General features: G+C 38.5%; 1 protein-coding gene across 5 annotated transcripts in view; it reads left to right on the top strand.

Moving 5' to 3' along the window:
• ccnd2a (cyclin D2, a) overlaps positions 1 to 27212 on the top strand; it is a 148108-nt gene that overhangs the window by 62887 nt on the left and 58009 nt on the right. Inside the window, exons 2-3 of one of the 5 annotated variants that reach the window (XM_079603197.1) lie at positions 4214 to 4360; positions 6212 to 6295. The exons of 3 other annotated variants lie outside the window; for them this stretch is intronic. In XM_079603197.1, the coding sequence (XP_079459323.1) occupies positions 4214 to 4360; positions 6212 to 6295 (231 nt within the window). Of the gene's footprint in view, positions 1 to 4213; positions 4361 to 6211; positions 6296 to 27212 lie in introns of those variants that run through there. One more of the 5 variants, XM_079603194.1, reaches the window with a different exon arrangement.

Raw genomic sequence — 27212 nt, 5'->3', positions numbered from 1 at the left:
GTCAGTGCCCTGCCACGAACCCCCTCGCGAGTAAACAGACTTGATGGGGAGGGACTCTCAGAATTGGACTGTGTTCTTTTCAATAATTATATTCATTGTTCTCCAGCCACTGTGGGTCATGGTCGCAAGCTGTTTGGTAGGCCCCTGTCTGTCTGCCACCCCCTACGCTACCAGTGCTAGTGCTTCACCCTGATGGGTATCTGCTCGTGCCAGGGCTGAGATGCCAGCTTGGTGACCCTGATGCCCTGAAACTGATGTGCCTGTCAGTGTAGGTGTCTGTCTGTCTGTCTGTCTGTCTGTCTGTCTGTCTGTCTGTCTGTCTGTCTGTCTGTCTGTCTGTCTATCTATCTATCTATCTATCTATATCGTTCCATCTATCCATCGTTCCATCTATCCATCGTTCCATCTATCCATCGTTCCTTTTATCCATTGTTCCTTCTATCCATCGTTCCTTCTATCCATCTATCGTTCTATCTATCATATTCTATCATTCTGTCATTCTACCTTCTAGGCTTTTTAAATTGTATAACTGTATTTTATTTTAACAAAATTTGCTTTTCTAGTAAAAATTACCATTTTCTGACTTTTTGGATCAAAACATCTTCTGAATGAATACATTAAAAAAGCATGTTAAAGTAGCCTACAGTGTTATAAATCCATCATGTTGGCATTGAAAATCTTGCTGTTCCCTGCCATTTTTTGGCTACTGTTTTATGAATACTTCATATTCTGGCTGATTATTTGACAAATTGCTTTCCCATACTATATACTATGTAAGTAAACGTATTTGGATGCAAGGAAAGATTTTTGATGTTGTTAGGGTGATGCTTTATATATAGGAACTACAGGAATTGCTGATTTGATATTGAGGTTTCTTCATGTCGCATCATCACCACATACGAAGACGCATGCCTCACAGATAAACAGCTGAAATGCCATCAACATTAATACTTTAAAATGAAGAATTAGCAGAGACCTTGCTTTCTGGCATTAGTGCATTTGACTGTACTGTATTTTATTGTACTTCTTTGACTTTATCGAACAAGAGACTCCCGCAAGTGGGGCCTCTTGGGCAGACTCACTGATATGGAATGCAACATAAGAGCCATTCAGAACGAGTGAGCACACAAAAAAGGAAGTCTTACGAGGGAGATCCTCACTCTTTCTGTTTTTTTTGTGTGTGTGTGTGTGTCTTTCGCTTCCATTTTTAATCTTGTCCAGAAGCTTCTTCACATTGTGGCTGCAGGAGCTGATCTCTGCCAAACAAGCGTGGGAACTGACCCGGCCCATCCAGAACAGCCTCATCTGCAGCCTGTAATGATTGAACCTCAATGACATCATACACGTTTCGGAGCAGGGCTCTGGTAACTGCGCTGTACGCCTCATCCAAATACCAGTGGCTGAACGGAACACACACGCCGAGCTGAGCAATGGAAGTCAGATGGTCTGCGTTTTCTTTCTTCCTTTCCCCCCCTCCTGACTCAAGCGTAAGCGGCTGTCGGGATTTAGAGAGAAAAAGATCCGAGGGGCCTCCGCGAGGTTCGGCCCCGACTGTAAATGTCGGAAAGCGAACGCAGGCCTTCGTAACAAAGTGGAATCTGATATAATTTACCCCAGGCTGGGGTGTTTGATCTTCACCTACTTCAGGGTGCTTGTCAGAGCCGTGGAGGGGGGACTGGTGCTGCTTATAGGCCAAAAAGTCAGCGTTTATAATCTGACGTCATGCGTGTTGAAAAGTATTTTCATGTGTGGGTTGACATTTTGAAAATTGTGGATTGTATGCGAGCATTGCTGCTGTTTTCTTTTCATGCTTCCTGCATAAATGCAGACATATTTAGTTACCTCCAAGGACTCCTGTAATGTAAAACACTGCCTTCGCTTCATTCCTCATCGGCCAATCTAGGCATCTTGAATGTTTGCATAGTTCATAGCCTTTGCTGTACAAAGATCCATATACATCTTTAAACGGACAGTATAGAACCATTACGTTTCTCATACGCTAAGAAAATGACCCTACACAACAAGATTTCTACAATTATTTTAGCATTGATTTTTGCTCAGAGTAGCTTATTAGCTTAATTTGTGCACAAGACTTCTCATGTGAAAACCCTAAATTCAATCTGTTCATCATATAAAGTGATCGTGTCTCTTCAGAAAATTTGGTCTAAACCGCTCAAGTTTTTTTACGTTCTCTTTATGAACTTTTTGTAAGCGTCAAAGTGGTAGTTGCGTAGCTGTCAATGGAGGGACAGAAAACACTCAGATTCCATTACAAATCTTCATTTGTGTTCCAAAGATGAACAAAAGTCTTACGGGTTTGGAACAACATGAGGGCGAACTATCCCTTTAACAATCTAACCATGCCATCATCATCATCTCTCTCCCAAAAATTCCCTAGCAAGAGTAATGTGTGTGTGTATATACACATATGCCTAGTTCTGTCATGAAACACTTGATGGCGCAAGCTGATGTGTCCTTATCGCAAGCTGATTGGTTCATGTCGCATCTGCATCCAACGAGCTCACTGCTCACCATTCAGATGGCTGGTTTCCATTCAGTATAGCAGTTTGCAGCACGCTTTCAGAGTTAATCTAAAACCCTTCACCTTCCCCAGCTCCACCTGTATATATCTGCTATGGGTAATTGATATATGATATTTGTGCAGCAGCAGTATGTCTTACTCACTGCAGCGTATTGGCGTATGTATTGGCATTAGCAAGTCCCTGTACTTGCTCTGCAGCAGAAGCAATAATCAACAGTAGCAATTCAGCAGTGAAGCAGATCTATTCTGCCAAGACCAAATACATTAACATCGTCATATCCAATACCATGCTAAAAATCTTCAGAGAGTTGTCATGATAGAAAATAGAAATATATACTGTATGTTTATGTGTATGTACCGTTATGTATAAATATATATAAGTTAAAAGTTTTTTAGAGTTTGGTTTTGGAAAGTTGTACAGTAGCTTCAGCATCTGCCCTTTAATGGTAGCAGTCATGTTAGTTTTCTTCCTTTTAAAGAGCGTTTGAAGTCTCAGCTCTGTAATCCTTCGATGACCACCACTCCTATAGTTAGCACACAAGGACATGTGTGAATTTAACTGCAGCTCAGAGTTCTGGAGCACAGAGTTTGTCTGCCTTGGGCCCATCAGAGACTATATGAAACAATTCCACATTTATAACGCTTTACATATGACATTCGTATACCCCATTATCTGGTACAGGAAATTCCCGAAGCATATGATAATTACAATAATTTGGAGCTGATGGGTCTTGTTGTCTTCCCATGCTGCTTCGTCTCTAGTGGATCTGAAGCCTCAGTGAACCACAGTGCCGATCTGCTTTGTGGCGGCTGCATTTTAAGTACCTTCAAATTACAGGTCTATGGGAAATAGGATGAGCTAAAAACATGCACAGCGCAGATATAGAAGCATGAGGGAATTTTAAACCAAAATATGATATTAAAAAAGACGCAAATATTTGATGCACACGTTGGGCCTGCTGCGCTTTTTGTTGACACCTCAAGTTTCAAATATGGTAAAACTCTTGTGAAGTTAGTCCTTATTATTCATAGGCCTTTCCATTTAAAATGTTAATTTAGTGCTATTAATTATGGGGAAAAAACGATATAAAAAACACCATTTCAGAACAATTTATGTATAAAAATATTTTTTAAAAATGCTGAAAAATATAGTGTATAACTATTTTCACTCAGAAATTGCTGCATAAAATTGAAAAACAAGTAAGAAAAGATTCTTGTAAAACATATTCCAATAATCTTTGTGCCTTTATTTACATCTTTGAAAAATAAACGTACAGTGTATATCCTTGTTAAGCCCAAAGTATACTTCGGTTTTGTACACTAGGGTATAACAGCACAAAATTTGATCATCAGCATTGGATACTTTGAAAGGCTATGTGACGCATAGCCTATACTTTGTACTTGAACAGAATAGAAATGCACGCAGAGATAGATTTTATATTGATATGGTGTCTTAAAATGTTCAATAATATTTAAATACTGTTAAATAAACAACAACAGAATGTTAAATGTTTCCCCGCCATGCATTGACAGAATTTCCAGCAATCCATGTTTTCACTGTTATACAGTAGGGGGTGCTGCTATTAGGCATCTTCTTGAAGAGTACAGAATCTCCACATAAAAACACATTTTTTTTTCTTCCTTATTTAATTATTCATTTCGTTCATCAAGGCTTCACACTACATCCCAGTAGGTGGCGGAAATGCACCTCAAGCTGTTTTGCCAACCGCCAAAAAAAACACAAATGAAGAAGAAGATGATGATAAAACAGGCGAAGAAGAAGCAGAAACAAGCGACAGAAGCATTGCTTATGCACAGGTAAAATGTGAAAATAACATTAATATCAGACATTTAACGGCTTATAAATCAAAACTGCCTAATTTTGCCAAATAAAAGGTCGACCCTGGATGAGGTAACGTTATAGGACTGAAGTTTTTGGGGTGTTAATGGACTCGATCTACTCAATCTATGTTTTGATCATTGTTCTGAATCCAATCTGGATTTGGTCTTTGACAAAAACACGATTTTCTTAGCTTTTTGTTCAAAATGTTGCTATTTTTTATAAAACTTACCCACATTCAAGTGTCGATAAAAAGAACGCATGAAGCTAGAATAAAATGGGTGTTATTGCATGTTTCTTGCATGTTCAGATATACTGTCTCTGGGGCCCATGAAAGTTTTGTGAAAATTATCAAAAATGCTAGCACAGCCTGGCAAGAGAAAGAGTTAGTTATTTTGTTGTCATAAGTCATAATGCCGTATAAGAAAATGAAAAATAGACACTGTAGCGGAGTGTCTGTTTTGCATTAAGGAGAAAATCTTAAAACAAATTTCTCTGCTACTTATTAACAGTTTTCACGTGCCAAATAAAATTAGCTGTTTCTGTTCATAAAGTGACAAAGGCAGCCAAATGACTTGTTGATGCCAGAGTGAACCACCTTTGAAGGCTTCTCCCGTGGCTGAAATACCTCTGTATCACATTACAGCCTGTCAGAAACGGGACTAGTGAAGCCTGTGAATTCAGGTTAATAGTCCTCAGAAAAATCGGAAAGGTCAATCACGGTTAGGTGCGGACATTAGTATTTTAATTTGGTTCATTATTTAGGTTATTTTTCGTGAATCAAAAACATACATCGCTACCAATGTAGTCCGATTCCAGAACAAATTACTCAAATTATTTGGCTCTTTTTAGTAAATCAAAAACATTCATTGATCAACACAGCCACTGTAGTCCAGTTAAGGACAATTCTTGGATTTGCATTCATGCCACATTTTAAAAATCCATTAAACCTCTCTGTGTAAACAGGCCTTTAACAAGAATTGTTTAATTTATTAATGTATTATTTATAAAATGCTTTATTATTATATTGATTATTTAGGTCATAATTTAGATTAGGGTCCAATTCTCACTATTAACTAACTATAACTACGACTTTTGCCTCAAACTCCTGATTGCTTTTTAATTGTTACCGTAGAGTTGTTAAGTTTAGAATCAGAAACATCTCATCTTTCTGATTCTGATTTAGGTATTGTATTAAGGGATGTAGAATATGGTCATGATTGATAGAATGCACAAGCATGTCTGAAAGACGTGGATCGATGCTAACATGAATTATCAGACTAGAATGATTGAGTCAAGACCTGGTCTGCCTTAAAATACAATCTCTTTTCAATTACTTCCGCACACTCCTGCACATATACACACATAGTCCACCACTTACGAGTTTAAATAAAGCCAGATTATTATCAGCAGTTAGAGAATGGCTGTTTTTGTTGAGTGTGGATCCATTTACTAAGTCAATCTGTTAAAGTTGTCCTGCGAGGATGCCTTCACAAACCACAATTTATTTTCCTTGCTAGTTCCTAATTGACCGGACCCTCTGTAGCTTGTTGACCGTGATGCATGGGAGTCATATGTGACTATGGCAGTTGATGTGGGCTCCATTTGCAACCATTTAACGTGCGGCCAATGCTCACGAAGCACACAAAGCGTGCGCGTCTTGAACAAATAAGACCTGACAGAACGCTCGCGTTCTCACTATCACCATTTAAAATGTGGTTCCCTTTGTGTCGATGACAGGGACAAATGCAGGGATGAGGTTTTTCCACGCTGTGGCTGAGGACTTTGAACTAATACAATTTCCTGCTATGACTATTATATATTTTCAGAGACTGGTAATTCTTACCGTACCACCACACAGAAGCATATCCCACAACGCAATTCAGATGCTCCACTTCAGAGCGCGATGTAAGGTTTGTGAACTGTGCTTAACCCCTCACGATCAGTAACGAAATTGCTCCAAGCGAGTATATTCCAGAGCATTAATTGGACTAGTGGAGGTGAAAGTTCACACAAGATGGATTGAAGATCTCACAAGAGTGGTTTATTTTATTTCTAAGTAGTGTTTTGGTTGTGCCATAGGCAAAAATGATGTCAGTCCAGACCAGGGTATTTGCTTTTCGGGAGTCAGACCTAAGATTGATTAGATTAGCGTTATGTAACCAGGCACAATGAAAGAGAGGGTGACACTGTAAGGCCCGGTGTGTTTTTCTTGTGGGAAACCTTTGTCCTTCTGAAGGTGCGCCAGACTTTCAGCTGAGCCTGTGGAAAAGTACGAAAGGGCCAAGAGTAGTAGGACACAGAGAGGATAAACTTTGCCCTAGATGTTTGTACAAACTCCAGTCATCCACTGGGAGTCAGCCTAATGTTTTATGAAAGCTTCTTGTGTGTCAGTGTGCACAGGTGAGTTAAGGTGTCGGTGACCGAAATCCTCTGATAACTCGTTGCTGTTTAAGGTAACATTTTATTTCAATAGTCCACTTTAGACATTCTACTAATTATAAGTAACTTTGCAACTACATGTCAATGGCCAGTCATTGGAGAGTAGACTGTCTGCTTAATATCTGCTACTTTATTTTGATGGTCCCCCAACAGGCATTCTTAGAATTGTCAAAAAGTACCGACTTCGGTACCAAGTCGGTACTGAAATGTGAAAAATATGACGCTTTGAGCACTGTTGAGCGAAATCGTAAACACCTCTTCAAAAATATGTTGTAAATCTACATCAATGATGCTCTTCACCGAGCGCTTACACAGATACAGACGGGAACGTTTGAAAGCAGGCGTCTATCAGCAAACCGCTCCCACTCCCGTTTTTTAAAACACTTTCAAACACTTCCGTGTGCTCTCAAACGCTCCCGTGCATTGATCATTGTAGCCAATCACAGACATATCTGATAAGCGCATGAGTACAATGAACACAATGGCCAATCAGAGGTGTTTACGATTCCGCTCAACAGCGCACAAAGCGTCACAATTTTTAAATTTCACTATCGACTTGGTACCGAAGTCGGTACTTTTTGTACAACCATACTACTATGAGTAACTTGTTACATGTAACGCATTCTACTAACCCGAACCCTTATCCTAACCCTAAACTAACAGTCTACTAATACTCTAATGAATTCTTTACTCACCCTCATGTCATTCCAAACCTGTATGAATTATTTTTTTAGTATAACACAAATACAGGCATTTTAATGACTGTGCTGGTTGCTATTTTCCATGAAACTAGTCAAGGGATTTCAACTTCAAAAATGACATAAAAGCACCATCTACAACCAATCTTTCTTTTCAGTCAGATGTTTTCATTGAATTAGTCAATCCACTTCTCAAACCCATCCTGAATGATTAGTTTATGGATGAATCAAGTTCATCGCAATGATCTAGTCTCAGAGGGGCAGATTTAAATTTTCACCTTAAATATAGGACTTCAGAAGACTTGTTATAAAGCACATAAGTCATATGTAACACTTTTATGGTATTTTAATATTGCTTTTGTTTCCTTTTTGAAGCTTGAAAGCCTTAAAGGTGCAGTCTGTATGAACGACATCTAGGGGTTGAAATAGGCAGTGCAGTCCGATTCAAAATATCGGAGATCGTCGTTTCTCCCATCCCCTCCTCCTCAGACTCAACGGCGCTCGCACGGGTTGCCAGTTTGAGCACATGCAACAGGAACGATTGCAATGTACAATGAAAATTGGCAAAGAAACATTCCAGCCTGGAAACGCACATTTCAGAGAAATGTTTTTCAGAGAAACAAGTATGTGAAATTAGCATGTTTCCTCAATATATGCAAACAAATGGTATTTTTATGCTTTATTAGAGTGAAAAAATTACATACAGCTCCTTTAATGTGTGGTCACATTTACCATTGCTCAGCAAAAATTCGAAAAGGTAAATCTAGTCATTCCAATGGGAACCCATGTTTCGTGTGAGGGGGAAAAAGCTTGCCATGCAGATTTCGCTCCTCAAGTTTGAAGTTGTTATGTGAATTGGTTTGCAGCAGTGCTTTAGTCTACGCTATTGACAATGAACTTTTTTTGCAAATGTGAAAGTTTCAGTTCCCTTTTGGTTTTGGTTCAATTCAGTAAATTATGACCGAATTAAAAATTTTAAATGAACTAACCTTTTAACACTTAACATAATCAGCCATCATAAAAAAAAGTTTAAAAGTGACTGTTAATAAAAAAAGACATTGACTTCTCTTGCTCATAAAGCCTAGTCAAACTCTTATTTTAATAGCCTTCCTCACCCAAGTTTATTTCACACTTATTGACCTCAAAAGTTGCAATTCTCTTGATCCGACCCACCCAAGCAAAGGACAGCTCGGCCCAGCAGATGTTATGGATCTGGAAGCCATAGCTTTTGCCAGTTGCGTGCCAACCTCCCTGGCCATGCCACCAAAATGGGCATTTGGGGTACGTCTGGCACCAGTGCGTAGGTCTGGCTGATTTTTCAAATTCAAAGTCTGATTAAATAATTATTTTAAACCACTTCCCTCCCTGTCCCATCCCTCCTGTTACCCGGGTGCGTGCAAATAGGGCCGGAGGTATGTGCTAGTTATCTCCTCGCTGGAGACGTGCCCTTGTTGCTTCATATAGCTCAGCTCTAAAGCACCAGCCATTGATAAGGCTAATGTCTCTGATAGCCACTGCGCTTTCAAGTCACCCGCACAAAACAGCCGGCATCCTTTCATGTTGTTTTCCCAAGCCAAGGACAGACAAGCCTCCCCGCTGGCCTGAACTGGCTAATCAGTAATCGCTAACTTGTTGAGTCCAGCACAGCCTCAGATGAGCTGATTCTCTCGTTTACTCTCTATCTTTCACTCTCACTCCTTTACTTCCTTTTTATTATTTAGGGTACTTTGTTGAACAGTGTGGCGAGTTTAAAAGAGAAAAATGTTGTTAGCAATTCTTTAAGGAAGAGTATCGTCCGCTTTTCTTGTCCACATCTTCGCTTCTGCCACCTGCCCCGTCTCCCACCCCTCCTTCCTCTCATTTTTTCCATCTCTTCTACCATCTCTTCCATTTTATTTGGTCTCTCCGGTCCAGCCATATAGCAACTGTTGGTCTCTGAAGATGAGAGTCAGCGGGACGCAGGGATGAGCATCACACAGCAGACACATGGTGCTAAATTAAAACATTAGTACCACTTTATGACTTTATTTAACGTACGCCAAAGAAAACTGATTACACGTCTGCTTCGCATCAAAAGGGGAGTTGTCTGTGCAGTCTGGATTTCTTTTTTGATTTGAGGGTTTTATCCATTTCAGAAATGGACTTGATGAACCCTGCAGTGTCAAGCTGTGCACTGTGCCATACTGCCATTAAATCACTCCTCAAATCAGCTGGCTGATTTTCTTGATGATAGTCCTGGGTGTCCATGATTTATCCAGTTGCCGGGTGGAAACCCAGTTACAGACAACAGCTGTATCAGAATCCCACCCACAGTTATGGTCAGATTGTCATATGGTTTGTCCAGACTAAAGTCTAATGTACTCATCCAAGTCAACACACTGATAATGACCAAAAGACTTCCCCATATACAGTATATCACTGAGATGAAGTATTTGTACTGTAGTGCTTTCAACTTTTTAGTTTGAAGCACTACTTTTTAGTTTTTTTAGATAAATTACGTCCTCTTAAACTACATTAATATGTAGAGATATCTATCTATCTATCTATCTATCTATCTATCTATCTATCTATCTATCTATCTATCTATCTATCTATCTATCTATCTATCTATCTATCTATCTATCTATCTATCTATCTATCTATCTATCGTGCTCGACCATTCTATCTATCGTTTTATCATTCTATAAAGAACGATGAGGCATATAAAGATTTAGATGAGCCATCTATTTGTTATATAGCTGTATAATATTATCGTATGTCAATAATTGTTTCTTTTGTGTCAAGTAATTTTAAGAAGACAAAATTGACTTGTAAATCATTATACATTACTGAAAACTCCATAAAAGGTGTATAGTTCACCAAAAACTTTCATGATTTACTCACTTTTCTTTATTCTGTGGAATAAAAAAATAAAAAAGATTATTTTTATGTTTTTGTCCTTGTAATGAATATCAGTGAGAGCCAAAACAACATTGATTGGACCCAATGACTTTCATTGTATGGATTAAAAAATAATTTAAAAAATCTGTATTTTCAAAATATCGGTAACACTTTACAATAAGGTTCGTTAGTTAACATTAGTTAATTAGTTACCATGAACTAATAATGAACTGCACATATACAGCATTTATTAATCTTTGTTCATGTTAATTTACATTTACTAATACTTTATTAAAATCTTGTTAACATTAGTTAATGCACTATGAACTAACATGAACACACTATGAACAGCTGTATTTCTATTAACTAACGTTAACAAAGATTAACAAATACAGTAACAAATGTCTTGCTCATGGTTAGTTAATGTTAGTTAATACATTAACTAATGAACCTTATTGTAAAGTGTTACCAAAATATCTTCTTTTACGGTCCATAAAAGAAAGAAAGTCTTTCGAGTTTGGAATGAGATGATGGTGAGTAAATGATTTTCGTTTTTTACGAGAAAAAAAAAAAACATTTGTTTTTTTTCTGTGAACTCCCTGTTTTAATATAAAAAGAAATTGACCCACATGTGCGACCCACCTCAGAGGTCATGGAGGTAGTTTGCTGTTTGTAGTCCTTGCCAGAAAGAAACTGCAAATCAGTAACCCCAGGGCAAAGGGCAAATATGACAGCTCTTAAACTGATGGGGGAAAATGACATGCGGAAGATTCTCCGTTTTAGGGCTTGGCACTCATTGCCATTAATGTGAAAGTCCTATTTTTGGCCTCAGATCTGTCCAGCACCTTTCACTGTGACTGTATGACTTTAACTATACATGATTACTGTGTTTGTTTTCCAAACCGGAATGGTTATTTTTAGTTATTTCAAGGATTGACGCCTCTTGTTTGATTCAGAGCGGTAATCTTTATACTTATCAAACAAAAATGTATTTAATTAACCTGTCACCTTCACATTTTACCATTTTACAAACTACAGGTGTTCAGATTATGCACCAGGTCAGTCCCAGATCTCACCTGAATTACATCAAAGCTTTAAAAGTCTTTAAAAACTGTTTCAGATTCATGGCGTTATCTTGAAGAGGAAACTTTGAAGAGAAAAGGGATTGGTTCTGACCAAATATAGAGCAGAAACCTCTTTTGTCACTTAGCCTATACTTTCAATGAAATGTCATTTCTGAACTGATTCTACTAATTGTGACTAATTCAATATTGAATAACAGTTTTGGGGAATGTTACTTCTAAAAGTACATTAAAGCATTAATTTCTTTCAGACAAAAAATTGTACCCACCGCTAAACGTCTGACGGTTAGTGTATATAAATCCACAAGCACAACCAATGTGAAAAAAAGACCTGCTTTTTGACAGATTATTTATTTGGTTGAAAACATCTGTGAATTGAAAAGACCTGTTGACTTCTAAAGGTCAGTTTTTGCCACCTTTGCAAGAGCTTCCACACTCTCTGCCATCGGGTTTATAGTTCAATTTTATGGTTTCTGAAAATATGCCCCAGTTTTCTTTCTCTAGCCTCTGGAATTCTTTATCTAGTTGTCAGGAAGTTGAGTTACCAGGGTTCATTCATTCACAGCTCATGTGATGTATTTAAGGAAATTACTTAAGCATTGAAACATTGTATCATCTCATTTTTACCCCACGGGACATTCCTTATAGAACTGACCACAGCAAAACATTACAACACACATTTCCTAATGTAAAGTAGGTCACTTTTGTGAAAAAATCCTGTTCGATTTTTGAGACATAAGTGTTCATTGTACAGACTTTCAGGTGTTTGCAATAAACAAATCAAACAAAAGTAATTTAAATAGCTCAACACAACAAATGTTTCAAGTGGTTTCCCCAAAATCAACTTTATTGAATCTATTTATTTAATAAAAATGTAGTACCTTCGCTATCTTTTTGTGTCATGTTCCTTGTTTGTGAAGGGTGATGATATCTTCTCCTAACCTTTTGGACCATTCTTTTGACTTAGCCATATTTCTAACATGCAGTCAAACGTGACACTTAACAAACCTAGTCAGTTCGGGTATTTCATGTGTTCTAGCTCAAGCACACCTGGTGCAACAAATGAAGCCCTTGATTATTTGCATCAGGTGTGAGACAACTGTTGTACTGTTGTGGGGGATTCTATTCAGGGGGTGGAATCATTTTGAGACAGCAGAAGTTATTAAAAGTTGCATTTTCAGTTGAATTTGGGGAAACCACTGGAAACATTGTGTTGAGCTATTTCAATTAGCCTACTTTTGTTTGATTTGATCATTGCAAACAGTTACAAGTCTGCACATTGTGCCAATAAATCTGATTTGCAATGGGGGTTGAATCATTTTGATTACAATTATAGCTGACAACACATATGGCTGAATAGCAGTTTGCTATTTTGTTTTGCTAATTTGTTCCCTTTTCTTGATAGCTTACATGCAGGCGACTCTATGGCAACCTCTGTTTCTCTTTAGTGACTTCACATGCAATTTGTCACTTTTGATGAATTCATTCCATTCGAGAATTGTGCGAAAAGAGTTTTGTGGTTGAGATTTTTTTAAACATCCCCTGCTCACATGGACCCCCACTGAATCAAAAGAATTCATCATTATCTCTAATTCGTTTCATCAGTGCTTGAAAATATCCTACTGAGATTTGACCAAGAATGGAATAAATAATGATTGGGTGAGTTTTTAGAGGTAGTCTTGGCTTTTTAATATGTAATAGCCTCCTTTAAGCATCCGTATCCCTGAGGTTCCTCCCCAAATCATGATGGAAGAGCTGGCAACGGCTCTGAAGCGGAGCTCTTACAGTCATCAAGTGATTTTCAACACTTCCTTCAAGCTCCAGTGCATTGCACAACAAAAACCAAAACACAGACTCTGGCCAATTCCGAGATGCGTTCCAAAAAGAGCATCCTAAGGAAAAAGAGGAATGGAACTCATTTAGAGCAGAGGAAGTCATGGTTTTGGTCATGGCTTTTAATGGAGACGTGCTCTAGGAAGTGCTATTTTCTACCCAATTGCATTGCGTTGGGATATTACTCCCTAAAAAAGCAATAAGTGGCTCCAAGAAAATTTCTTTTTTTCTTTTTTCTATTTGATTGAAAGACGGTATGTGTCTTTTGGCACAGTTAAAGCTGATTGAAAGTTATAAGAGTGGTTTGGCAAAGTACAATATTGCTCTGTTCCAAACCTAGAGTGAGCATTTTAAGAAACTGTATTATACTTCCTCCTATAAGATCAGTGTCGTTTTAGTGTCATTGAGATGAAATTAATTAGTATGTTTTCCATTTTCATTTTCATCTTTTTTTTTAAATTAATATTTCAGTTTTTGTTATTTTAGTACATAAACTTAATGAAATTAAAATAAAATGTTGCTTTGGCACCAGGATTTAATCAAATATAAAAAAAAGTGTGGTAACGCTTTACTCAAAGCCTTTATATATAATACTTTATAAAGTATTTTTAATGAACTCATTATGCCTCATAATGCACCTTATGCTTCTTTCACGCCGTCGTATTTACTGTAATGTTCTATTGTCAACACTGTTAACACCTAAATGAATCTGCAGCGGTCACATGGTACAAGTTGGAGCTCTCCGAATATTCCCAGCTTGCAAGTTGTATGGAACAAGGAATCTGCAAATATTATAATGCATTTTACCTTTGGCTAAAGTTATTAATGAAAAGATAAAATGCATTATAACGTACATTACGAATACCTTTATACTAGTGCTGTCAAACTGATTAATCACAATTAATCACATATAAAATAAGTTTGTGTGTGTGTATAACACACACACACACACACACACACACACATACACACACACACATATTTACAATGTTTTTATGTTAAATGACAGGGCTATTTTATACGTAACATTTTTTTTTTATATTATATATTTTTTCAGTTAACGATTGTTATTTTTTTATGGTTTAGTTGGTATAAACTGTATACTTCACAAAGATTCCAGTCCATCGCTGTCTCCATATGTAAGCTTTTTTTACAATTACATACATTGGTCTTAACATTGCTAGATTAAAAGGGCTGCGTTTTACAGGATGTGTGTAAAATAAAGCTCCCGTTTCATGCTTTTACACCACAAAACGGGAGACAGTAACACCTCCAGACATTGTGTTCTGGTGTAGCTTTGAGGGGCTCAGGGGCCACTTCCGGCCAGCTCGTTTTAGGGGAGCACTGCCTCTTTTTTCCCATGCACTACTGCCGGCTAGGTAAGCAGACGCAGATGGTACCTGTTACCAGCACAAACCTCACTTGTTTTCCTTTGAGTTCGAACCCCGCCGGTGGTAAAGGGGGAGCACGAATCAGACATGCGTTAGCCGAATGTAGCGAGATCGCTGTTAGAGAGGATGGGGTCTATTATCAGATGACAGGATGTGGGGGAATGAAAGCTGAATTATGAGAGATATTAGTTTTTAGTCACATTGTTATTTGTTTCACAAGCAAATTTATATCTTGCAACTGCCATTGTACATTTCACCAGCTTCACAATGTGAACTGAACTTTAAAGTAACAAGCTACTTATTAGTGTTTTCTCCTAAAAAATACTGATTAGTTTTCCTTTTTTTCTCCCTGGCATCTTGCATTATAATGTTTATAATTGAGTTTTGTTGTGTCGTATAGATCAAACGCACAACATAGGAACATATGATTGTTGTGGGCAAGTGATATTTTCAAATTAAGTAGCCTATATATAATAATAATTATTAGCCTATGTATATTTTTAAAAAAGATTCAATTTTATATATATATATATATATATATTAGTATATAAGTATTTATAATAAATAATAATTATTAGTAAATGTATAGAAGAGTAATGCACAAAAGTTGTAAAAGTAATATGATGTGATTTCTATACTTGATTTGCCTTGACTTTATTAAAGTTTGTTATACTTATTGCTACAGTAATCATTGGCGTAAATCTTGAAGCTTGATGTGAAATCTCATCTGCACCTCCTGGAGTCTTTCTGATATGACATATGGCATTTTTTATGATTCAGGTCCATTAGAAAAACAGTGTTTAGTGGGAAGTTTAGAGAGTAAAGTTCCCCCATATTCATTTAATCTGTCAATGAATCACATTTACATGTTGAGTAATATATAATACGTATTATTTTTCTTTGAAAGACAATACTTTAGTATAGAATAATTTAGCAAGGGCACATTAAGGTAATCAAAAGTCATTAATTTAAAAAAGTTTTGAACTTTCTATTCAACAAAGTAATTACGAGCTCTGAGGTGAACGATGAGAAAGTATCGGTACAGTAATTATGACATATAGCTTCTTTTTTTCCATCCTGAAAAAATGCTAATTTTCCCACAAAAATATTAAGCAACTGTTTTCAACATATGCCTCATAATGCACCTTATGCTTCTTCCACGCCGTCGTATTTACTGTAATGTTCTACTGTCAACACTGTTAACGCCTAAATGAATCTGCAGCGGCCACATGGTACAAGTTGACTTCTTTTAAAAACATTTAACAAAACTAAAACTTACCAAACTAAAACTTGAAAGGTAGTGATATGTGTGTGTGTGTATATGTACTACCAATTAATTTGCTGCCAAATTAAGTGCAAAGCTCATTTTAGTTCCTGCCAAACAAATCCAATTAGGTCAATTCAAATAAGCTGTGTGCAGATCCCACAGCCGTCAGGCATGCTTTTCAGTTCCGCAGAAATAATCGACCTGAAATTCACCTACTTGAATTTCACTGATAGTTTACAGTAGACTTAGCCTATAGGGGCCATCTTTTCCCGCCTGTTCCATTGGCTTACAGTGGCTCTACATGCAGCATGTGGCATGTTTTGGATCCGACAGTGTCTCAGGAGAGGGAATGTGTTTGTAGTGTTTGCCAGTGTTGCATTTCCTTGTTGAGGTGGTCACGTTCCCTGTCCCCGGCTCTCTATTCATGCTGATAAGACTTACCGCAGGCGGCTCGGGCTCTGGAGGGGTGGTTTGTGCACAAACAGCGGTGTGAAAGGGTGCCAGCGGAAATAACACGAGCGGTCCAGCCGATAAGATTACATGACCCTCACCTTTATCAGACAGGCCTGGGAAAAGCGCTGGGGGGTCGATGAGTGCGATCTCAGCAGCGTCTGTTCATGAAGCCGTGTGCTGTGGGAAGACAAACCCCTCGTGAGAGATGACAGATAGTAGCTATGGGAATTATGGGTCATTTGAGCATGGATGGTATTGAAATTTTATTTGGGGAAATGGAGGATGATGCATCATCAGCCTACACTGTAAAAAATGTTTATCATGATTTATCAAAACTTTTTTTGTTTTTGTTTACTAGATTATTATTAGATTAGATTATTATTACTAGATTACTAGTTTACTATGAATTAACTAGATAATTAATGTGGTTCAGATAACATAACATTTTTGAGTTTCTATTTATTAAACCAATCTTTTTCATTTTAATGAACTCAAAATGTTAAGGCAACCAGGTAACTTGCATTTTTTAAGTTAAACCAACAATACATTTTTACAGTGTATTGTTTTTGTGTTCACTGGATCTTTATGCATGTGATTTATGTATCAGAAGCTGTGGGAATCAGATCTCACAGTCTCAAAATGTCCCCTGGTTATACTGCAGTTCTTGGTGTGCATGGTTGAATCATACTGTTTCAAAATGTTTTTATTTTATTTTATCCCACCATAAAATTATAAATTGTAAATGTGTTCAGCTAAAATTCTTTTAATTGATCTAATTGTACTTGTAACAAGATATATACATTATATATAGGCATATTAACGGTATTTTATAACAAGATGATGATCATGATGATCTAATAAGGGAATTTACCCGTAATGTAAAAAAAAATATATTCTTCAACTCTTCATGCACAAACATTTACGGTTATGTTTCATCTTCCAGTGATTATTCTTCATTTGTCACTCTTTCTGTGTTTGAGACACACACACACACACACACACACACACACACACACACACACACACACACACACACACACACACACACACACACACACACACACACACACACACACACACACACTCCCTTCCGATCTCTCACCCCTTCCTCCTTTTAGTCACACTTACACACCCAGTGATAATCATTTGTGCACCTCTCGTGTCATAGTGAGATTGTCACCTCCACGTTCAATCACTTTTTCCTGTTTCTCTTGAATAAAAATGTTCATACATCCTTATTCAATAAAACAGTAACTTCTAACTGATAACAGACAACATATGATGGACAGTGCAGTACCTCATGCTGCCCATAGAGGACGCAAACCAAACAAATCAGAGTCTGTCGTTCCTGTGCTTATATACTGCTGCAAGCAATAGAGAGACAGAGGCTGAATTTAAAATAACAAAATTGCACACTAATCTTACTATTTATGCATTTATATGACTTTATACTGAAAGCTGCACAGTACTGCATTACTGTTTAAAATGCATCAATAAATTGTATGCTACATTGTGCTTTTTTTTAAAAAACAGACACATTAAATAATTTTTAGATGTTTTGAAGTTATATATATATACTCTCTCATTCAAAAGTTTGGGGTCAGAATGATTTTCTTAAAAATAAATTAATACTTTTACTCTGCAAAATTATATTAAATTGGCCCTAAAAGAGTCAGTGAAGACATTTATAATGTTACAAAATGTGATTTTTCAAATAAATGTTCTTTTTAAACTTTCTATTCATCAAATAATCCTGAGGGGAAAAAATCCCGTATATTTGGATTCCACAAAAATACTAAGCAGCACGACTGATTTTAACATTAATAATAATAAATGTTTCTTAAGCAGCAAATCAGCATATTAGAATGATTTCTGGAGGATAACGTGACACTAAAGAATGGAGTAATGATGCTGAAAATTCAGCTTTGACATCACAGGAATTAAAAGAAAAATTATTAATAAAGACAACGGTTATTTTAAATTGGTTATAATATTTCACAATATTACTGTTTTTGCTGTAGCTTTAATCAGATAATCCTTGGTGAGCATAAGAGACTTCTTTCAAAAACATAAAAAAATCTTAGAAAATCTTTGAAAATGGACACCAAACGTTGGAACGGTACTGTATATAAATACATTGATTTAATTGTAGCCTACTTGTAACAAGATATATAAATTATAAATAGACATTTTAACTGTATTTTATAACAAGAGGATGATGATGATTAGCGTGTGATTACCTAATAAGGGAACTCACCCGTATTGTACACAAATTTCTTCTTCAACTCTTCATGCACAAACATTTACGGTTATGTTTCATCTTCCAGTGATTATTCTTCATTTGTCACTCCTTTCTACACACACACACACACACACACACACACACACACACACACACACACACACACACACACACACACACACACACACACGCACACGTGTGTGTATACTGGTTTTAGTATATATTAGTCCTTCACAGTGGCCAGATGGATTTTGAGCCACTCCTCTTCCAGAAGACGTGACTATGTGATGCTGGTGAAGGAAAACGTTTGCTCCTCCAAAACACCCCAAAGTGGCTCAAAAATATTTTGTTCTGGAGGCCATGTGAGATGTTTGAGATGCATTATCATGCTGATACACGGCACCTCTTTCAGGGTACGATTTTGAACCACTAGATGCAAGAATGGTTCATCCACCCGTGCTTCACTCTGGCCAGCAACAGTCCTGGTGTTGAGCCTTTTTGGGGCTTCTCCACGGTTGACATTGGTCCCTGTGACCAAAGTTTTGGCTATAGCAGCCTGACCATGAATATTGACTGTGGTGTGGAGCTCCCGACGAACAGTTTGGGTGGAAACAGGAGAGTCGAGGTGCGCATTTATTTCTGCAGTGAGTTGAGCAGCTGTGGTTTTATGTTTTTTGGATACAACCTGGGTTAGTACCTGGACATCTCAGACAAGTCCACAGTTACTCCTGTTGGATGTGGTTCATCCTACGTGGTGGTATGCCGACATTACCCTGGATGCCATATCTCTCATACACAAATACTGCTGTCCTGGTCACAGATGAGCCAGCGAGACACGTACCAACAATTTGTCCTCTTTTGAACTGATATGTCTCCCATTATATTGTGTGGATTGCAATATACAGTGTTATTTTTTATATATATATTTTTAAAAGCTGTTGGTCATATTCTGTGAATAAAGAAAATTCACATTCTGTGCATATTATACACAAGTATTAGTCGATTTTTCAATGTATGAAGGGGAATTAGACTCAGGATACATCTTATTTAGCATATATATGACCCAACAGCATAGATGGGTTCAAAGATTACCCCAGTGTAAGTGACCCGTAGTTCATCTGCCTCACCTGAGTGAAGCGGCATGTGTGATGTCATCACGTTGCATGTTTTCATATGCAAATCAAAGTTCACCCTGGGCTATAAGCAGTTATTCCCCCTTCTCAAACATGCAATTCCCACCCATCATACACCAGGGAATTCTCCTGTCATGTGAACGATCTTCTCTTTTTTTTGTGGGTCATAGGGCTTGTGAGGCATAGCTGACCTTTAACTGGCATGGTTTTGTCAGATCAGATGGATTTGGCTATTTTGAGTCTAAACATGGGGAAATCAAGCAAATTCCACTGCAGAAATAGTATTGTAGCAATGAATTCCAAGACACTGGAAATTAGGTTTGACTAAAGAGCAACTGAATGCCAGCGATTTACTTCATTAACAGGGGAACAGTTTTACTGTGCGTTTGTAAACCGTCGGTTGCTGTTTGATGTCAGATTGCCTTTTTATAGCACATTATAAAACCGATAGTTCTTGGATGCTTATTGGTCAATACAGCATTCGTGTTGTGCTAAAATATACAACATAAAGGCGCACGCCTAGATACTGAATCGCTGCAATGGATTCATAGGTATCCTAGTTTGAGTGGATTGCAATGTACTGTTTTATTAAAGCAATAAGGCTTTAATAAAACGCACAGCGTAATCTTTCCATGCTGACTGGAATACAGTTGTGCTGATGATCTCAGCAGTAACATGACACCAACAGCCAAGAAGCATAAAGGAGCTTTTCATGCAAATCAGGCTGAGATATAATGAAGTCAGCATATTGAAATGACATGCTGATTATAAGGGCAGAAAAGAAAGGACTGACGGATGAGCCGGACGGACGACAGGACCAGTTCTGGTTGGCATGTCTGCTTAAATACCAGTCACTTCCTCTGCAGCTCTGGGCTTCAATGCTTCTGACTGTCAGGCGGATGAATGAGGCAGTGATTGTATGCATGTAAGTGTGTACATGCTTTGCTCAGTTCTTGCGTGTACAGCGCTGCATAACGGCACGGCTTGCGTCACGAATTGCATGGCAGATTCTTCAGCGGCGACATCTGCTCATTTGCATAAACAGATGTTTGAGGTATCCATATTCGTATGTTATTGTCTTCTGAAATAATAGGCTATATGAAAGCTTTTTGCTTTCTGCTTCAAAGTAAAAGATAAAAAAGGTAATTGGAAAAAAAAAAAAAAAAAAATTGTCACATGGTGAGATACAAATTCATAAATAGGAGAAATGTGGATGCAATTTTGATGTACAAAGTTACAAAGAAAGAAATGTGCAATTGTGACTTTGGGCCCTATTTTAACGATCTGAAACGCAAGTGTCAAAGCGCAAAGCGCAAGTAACTTTGTGGGCGGATCCCGGCGCTGTTGCTATTTTCCCGGCGGGATAAATGACGATCGCGCCTGGCGCAAATCTAAAAGGGGTTGGTCTGAAGTAGCTTCATTATTCATAGGTGTGGTTTGGGCGTAACGTGAAATAAACCAATCAGAGCGTCCTCTCACATTCCCTTTAAGAGCCGGCGCGCTTGTTCCATGGCGGATTGCTATTATAATGGCGGATTTGCCAGCGCACGGCAGGAGCAGTTCACAGCCGAGGAGACCGACGTTCTCGTCAGGACCGTAAAACACAGAGAAGTGACATTGGGGATGATGGGAGAAACCCACCCAAATTAGCTTCGGTTAAACAGGCGTATAATTTGGGTAAATGTGTAGCCTAATCTAGATTTTTTTTTTTTTAAATCTAGATAGATCTTTTTCCACATCTTCACGGACACAACAATGATTTCCCTCGTGTGTTAATATTTTTCCTTGTAATAATGTATGATTTGCAAAAATGAAAACTGCTGCGTCTGTTTATATTAGAGAATCAAAGTGGATGCGCTTTAACACTAGGCTACATTATGGCCAAGCACGCGCCCTTAAAATACCATATCACTAACGCGCAACACGCCACTGTCTTTAGACTGTTTTTTTCCTGGTCAGTGGCGGAATTGCTTTCTAAACCTGGAAAATAGCACCAGGGGAGTTTTGCGCCGGAACACGCCTCCTCTTTGCGCTGAACCGCCCCCGCGAGCGCAAGTTCATTCCCTAATTTACCGACGTGCGTCTGTGGAGGGAAAAGTCCGCTGTGCAAAATAGGAATGATACATGCGTCGGTGTACAAAGTCAATTGCGCTGGGTGCAAGATAGGGCCCAAAGTCTCATCTAGGAGGAATAAAGTTGCTATTACCCTTTTGTTTTCATTTATCTTTTACTCTGAGGTGTTATTAATTACATCTTTTAAACTCAAATAAAAAAAATCGAATGAAGGCATAGTTGAAGACATATTTTCAGCATTATGCATCCAGTCTTCTGTGTCCCCTTCAGAAATCATTCTAATATACTGATTTGCAGCTCAAAAAACATTTCTTATTATTGTCAATGTCAACAACAATTGTGCAGCTTAATATTTTAATGGAAACCAAGAATAAATTTGCTCATGATTCTTTGATGGTTAAAACCCCCAAACGTTTGAACAGTAGTGTAGTCTGACATCCATTTTTGTCACTTTATTTTAAGGTGTCATTGTTACAGTGTAATTATATATTGAAGTACTGAGTAATATTAAGCAACTAAATGTATGTACTTACTATAGGGTTAGGGTAACCCTTTGTTTGAGGGTTAGTTGCATGGTAAGTTCATGTAACATATGTAACAAGGACACTGTCAAATAAAGTGTTACCCCTTTTTTTTTTATCCTGATCTTTTGCTTCTGCCTGATCCTTGAGCCAGTGCATCCTGGCAAACCGCTGCCATATTACCCGAGCAGATCGAATGGGCGAAGATGCTAGGTTTCTACCGACTGGCAGCACTCCGACGCTGTACTGGTGGCCCAGGAAGAGGCGTCCCACCGAGGACAGTTGTGGGTCGGCAGGAGTGTGCTGATAAGAAGAATAGTAGTGGGCGGCGGGGGGTTATTATGGATTGGCCACAGCTGCAGGGGCGAGTGGTCAGCTTAACAGACAGCTGAAGGATGGAGAGGAAATGACTAAAATAAACTGCGTGTGATGTGTGCGGCCTCGTTCTGAGAGCAGCACTCCACCACTGCAGCTAACACATCTGGCCGAGAGACGCGCACCCCGTTGACGTAACGGACATAAATATTTAAAACGGCAGAAAGGTTGCAGAGTTGATTCACGCCATCCAAAAGTGTGAGAAAAACTCGTACAGTGAGAGAAAAGAGAACACGCGTTGATGCGCGCCAATCGTGAGTCAGCAGCTAAGGATGTGCTAGTTAGCATACTCGCAAACCCTGGAGTGTTTTATATGATCTTCAGGTTACTGGGAATCCGTGGGAAAGGTTATAGGTCCTGTTTGCCTTACCATTGTCAACAAGTTCCACTCTACACAGACCCGGATCTCCGTGTGTTTCAGGCTGTATGGTCACTGTGCTGGGAAACACCTAGCATCTCTGAGCTGCTTGTTTAGCGAGTGGCTCAGTGACCTAGAAATGTCAAACCACTGTCCCTAACGCTGCTGAAGGACAGTGTCAAACTGAAACCGTGCACTGTATACTTAGCATTTTGAAATTTATGTCTCTCGCTGTGTTGTGTTTAACACAAGCCGAAATGTGTGCGCAAGTCCTGAGAAACCTTACAGTGTTAAGAAACATTTGTTAGAAAGTGATATATAAACCTTTCTTGCGTCACATACAACACCTTTTTGATTTTCGTACACACATCACCTCTCATTTGCGTAAAGTTGAACTAATTTTTGGTCCCAGATCAGCTGTCAGTGTCTCTATAATCATACGGTCTGCAAACTTGGCTCATGGCTTGACTCCGTCCATCAAAATTTGAGTTGTCATAGCATATTACATGAGAAACGTTTCAACAACATGTTTGTAGTAGTTTATAAGCTAGCCAAAGTACCTGTTTTTACATGACGCTTGTAAACCGAGGCTCCGTTTCAATGTTGTCATTTTAATGTTGTTAGCTGTATGCTGAAAAATAGGAATTCTTTGAAACCAGTCATATTTTCATACACAAATGTGCATCTTAAGTAAATGAATCTAATTTGAAAGATGTTCAGATATTTTTAAAGGAGTCATAACCTAGTATTACCTTGGATACCCACGCTCTATTATAGTCTTACAGGACCTTCTAAAAAAGAAAAGTGGAAAAAAAAATAAACACAGAGCTCCTCTGACCCTTATTTCTGAAGGCATTATTGTCTCGCGAGATCTGATGCGATATTTTGGCTGTCGTGGACGGTCATTTTAATAATGCAAATGAGGGGCGCGTTGATTGGTGGCAGGAAGGAGGGGGGTTGACACCGCAGGTAACTTCAGCATATCATTCCAAAATGACATCATGGCGCAAGTTGTGTATGAACCCGACCTGGCCGCGACCTACGGGATTCAACCGTGCACGAGCCGGACTCTGAACCTGAGCTGGAAAGGGGAGATGTAGAGTCGATGGAAGGACGTCTAGATCAAGATGTCTCAGAATGGTAAAGACAATCATTTTGACTGAGACATACATTATACCTTTTATTTAATGTAGATTACATTAACGGAGATGTAGTCTACTTTTTTTAGTCTACTTGTTTCACGTTGTGGTTTTTTAGACATTCAAATTTGTGAACGATTCTGGCGTAAAATGATTAGCACAGACACCTAACGTTAAGCCAGTGGGAAGGGTTGTAGGAACCGCGTCATTAAAAATGAATTTAATCCTCTGGTCCCTGACAGCTTGGTCCGTTCTCGGGAGAGAAAACACATTTAAGTTACATGTTGATTCTGGCAGTCAACAACAGAGCAACTCACGTGTGCACTACGTTTCTGCATCTTTCGCGACTGAATATGAGGGGGAGAGGGGCAGGGCGGGCTTCCTGCAGCATAGGTCTGCGGTGTCCATATATGGTGTATCCGGCCCCGTCTTTCTTGACGTCAAGACGGGGGAGAAATTAAAATCTCGTGTTTGAGTGCGCGTGCACGTGGGCTGGTTTACGAACCCTGGGGTAAACAAACGCTTCACTTTTAAATATCGGCTTCCCGGCCAGTGTATAATCGTTAGGCAATCATAACATACATTGATTCTCGTGGAAAAGTGAAAATTACAGGTCATGACTCCTTTAACTGGAAAACAAGATGAAAGTAATACTGATAACAAAAAGTTTTTCAGGTGAAGCTAGTTGATGTTCAGCAGCTAAATGTGCTAGAAATGCTATATGTGTCTTTGCAGATTCCGCGGCAAAAATTACCAATATAATTCTCGTTAAAAAAACAAGAATTATATTGGGTGCGTCTCAATCAGCTCTCTAGTTCAGTAGTCAGGGCACTGATCAGGGAGTCGGCCATTTTAATGGCTGTCTCAACCGCAGAATCCTTCCAGTGCACTGAAACGTTCACTACCTAAAAAGTCCCACAATGCACCATGAAAACCAGGGAGCACCCTTGCCAAGGCCCGAATTTGTGTATATTTCTGATTCACGACCTAGGAAGCTAGGGAGCTCATTGAGACGCACCCATTGTCTAATTTGCACACTGTACGCAGGGATAGCATTAGCATGTCAACTGCTCTGAGGTGCAGCAACCCAGGACAGACTCACCTCACCTCAGCCCTCACCCCCCGTACCGCTGACATTTGACCTCCACTCTTCCGTCTGCCAATGAGGTCTGACAACAGCTCCCTTTACAAAGAACAGGGTCTGACCCTGGCCCTGTGAGTGTGTGTTTCATGTCGACTCAAGCCGAACTGAGAGGGCACAAGCAGCTCTTTGTGGGACAGAGGTGGCTGGGCTCTGTCCAGAGAAGTCCATGCAGCTGTTCAACACTGACAGCAGCTTCATTCGCTGCGCTCCGTGTACATCTATGTGTGTGTTCGTTCGTGTCACAGTTTGTGGTTTTGTTTATAGAGAGGAGATACTTTATTGATGATCTGACTTCATGCAAATAATGCAAAGTAGCCTATTTAAAGAGTTGTTTTGTAGTGAGAGTGTCCAATACTTAAAAGTTGTAGTCACATGACACTTCCTGCGAATCAAGAAATCAATAAAATGTCCCACAATGCATTTTTGCTCATATCTCTTAAATCTGAATAACTAGATGCCACATTTAGCTGATCTGAATTCGTAAAAATTTTTGGTTCATACATTATAGTCTGTGCTCTTTGTGCAAGAGATCTGATAAGTTCAGTATTATTCAGTAATATTTTAATTCATTCATATATATTTTTTAAGACATTGATACTTTTATTGAGCATAGATGCATTAAATTGATAAAGTCTGTATATTAGCAATATCATTTTACAAAAGATTTAACTTTCAAATAAATGCTGGTCTTTTGAAATTCATCAAAGAATCTTGAAAAAATGGTTTCCGCAAAAATATAAAGCAAATGTTTTTTTTTAGCTCCAAATCAGCATATTAGAAGGATTTCTTTTGAGTAAAATATCTTATTCAGGACAGTACTAAATACAAACTAACGTGCATTTTGTATGATTTTGTATAACTGTGGTGGCTCATACCAACTTACTAACTTTATTGTATTGACAAAAGCTAGTTTAGGACTGCTATTTAATAGCCTTACCGTATACAGTTTATTTATCGGTGTTAGGGATATTTTTACAATGTATACGTAGGCCTATGTTAAAGGAACACGCCGACTTTTTGGGACTTTAGCTTATTCACCATATCCCCCAGAGTTCGATAAGTCCATATATACACTTTTCATCTCCGTGCGTGCCGTAACTCTGTCTGACGCACCCACCGCTAGCCTAGCTTAGCACAAAGATTGGAGGTAAACAGCTCCAGCTAGCATACTGCTCCCAATAAGTGACAAAATAACGCCAGTATTTTCCTATTTACATATTGTGATTTGTATAGTCACAGCGTGTACAAATAACAAGGTCACATGAGACACCGCCATCTTCTAACCGTATACATACTGGGAACTATATTCTCAGAAGGCGAAGCACTGCTACTTGGGCGGAGTGATTAGCGCAACACACTGAGCGAACTCTCTGCTCCTCACCACAGGGCTTCGCAGGTGCTGCGAGCAAATCACTCCGCATAAGCTTTGGCTGCAATTCACTGCCAGTGCCATTATCAAGCTTGGAAGAGCCAGGATATTTTGTAACACATCTCCGATTGTATTCGTCTGAAAGAAAAAAGTCATATACACCTAGGATGGCTTGAAGGCGAGTAAATCATGGGGTAATTTTCATTTTAAAGTGACCTACTCCTTTAAGTAAAGTGCTTGTGTGTGTGTTTGCTTGGTTAAAATTCCTAAAAATTTGAGTCGCGACTTAATGACCATGGGAAAATGTGGGTCACATGGCCAAACCAGTTGAGAACATGCGCTAAAGTAAACAAAAGTTGATCATTTATTTACACCTCATATATCTATGGAACTTTTTCTCTCCGTCCCAGTTTTGTTGTCTAGCTACACT

The sequence above is a fragment of the Phoxinus phoxinus genome (genome assembly GCF_949152265.1).
Source record: "Phoxinus phoxinus genome assembly, chromosome: 25".
In the NCBI taxonomy this organism is placed as follows: domain Eukaryota; kingdom Metazoa; phylum Chordata; class Actinopteri; order Cypriniformes; family Leuciscidae; genus Phoxinus; species Phoxinus phoxinus.
Note: the sequence above shows the minus strand (reverse complement) of the source record. Positions and strands in the feature narration are given on the sequence as shown.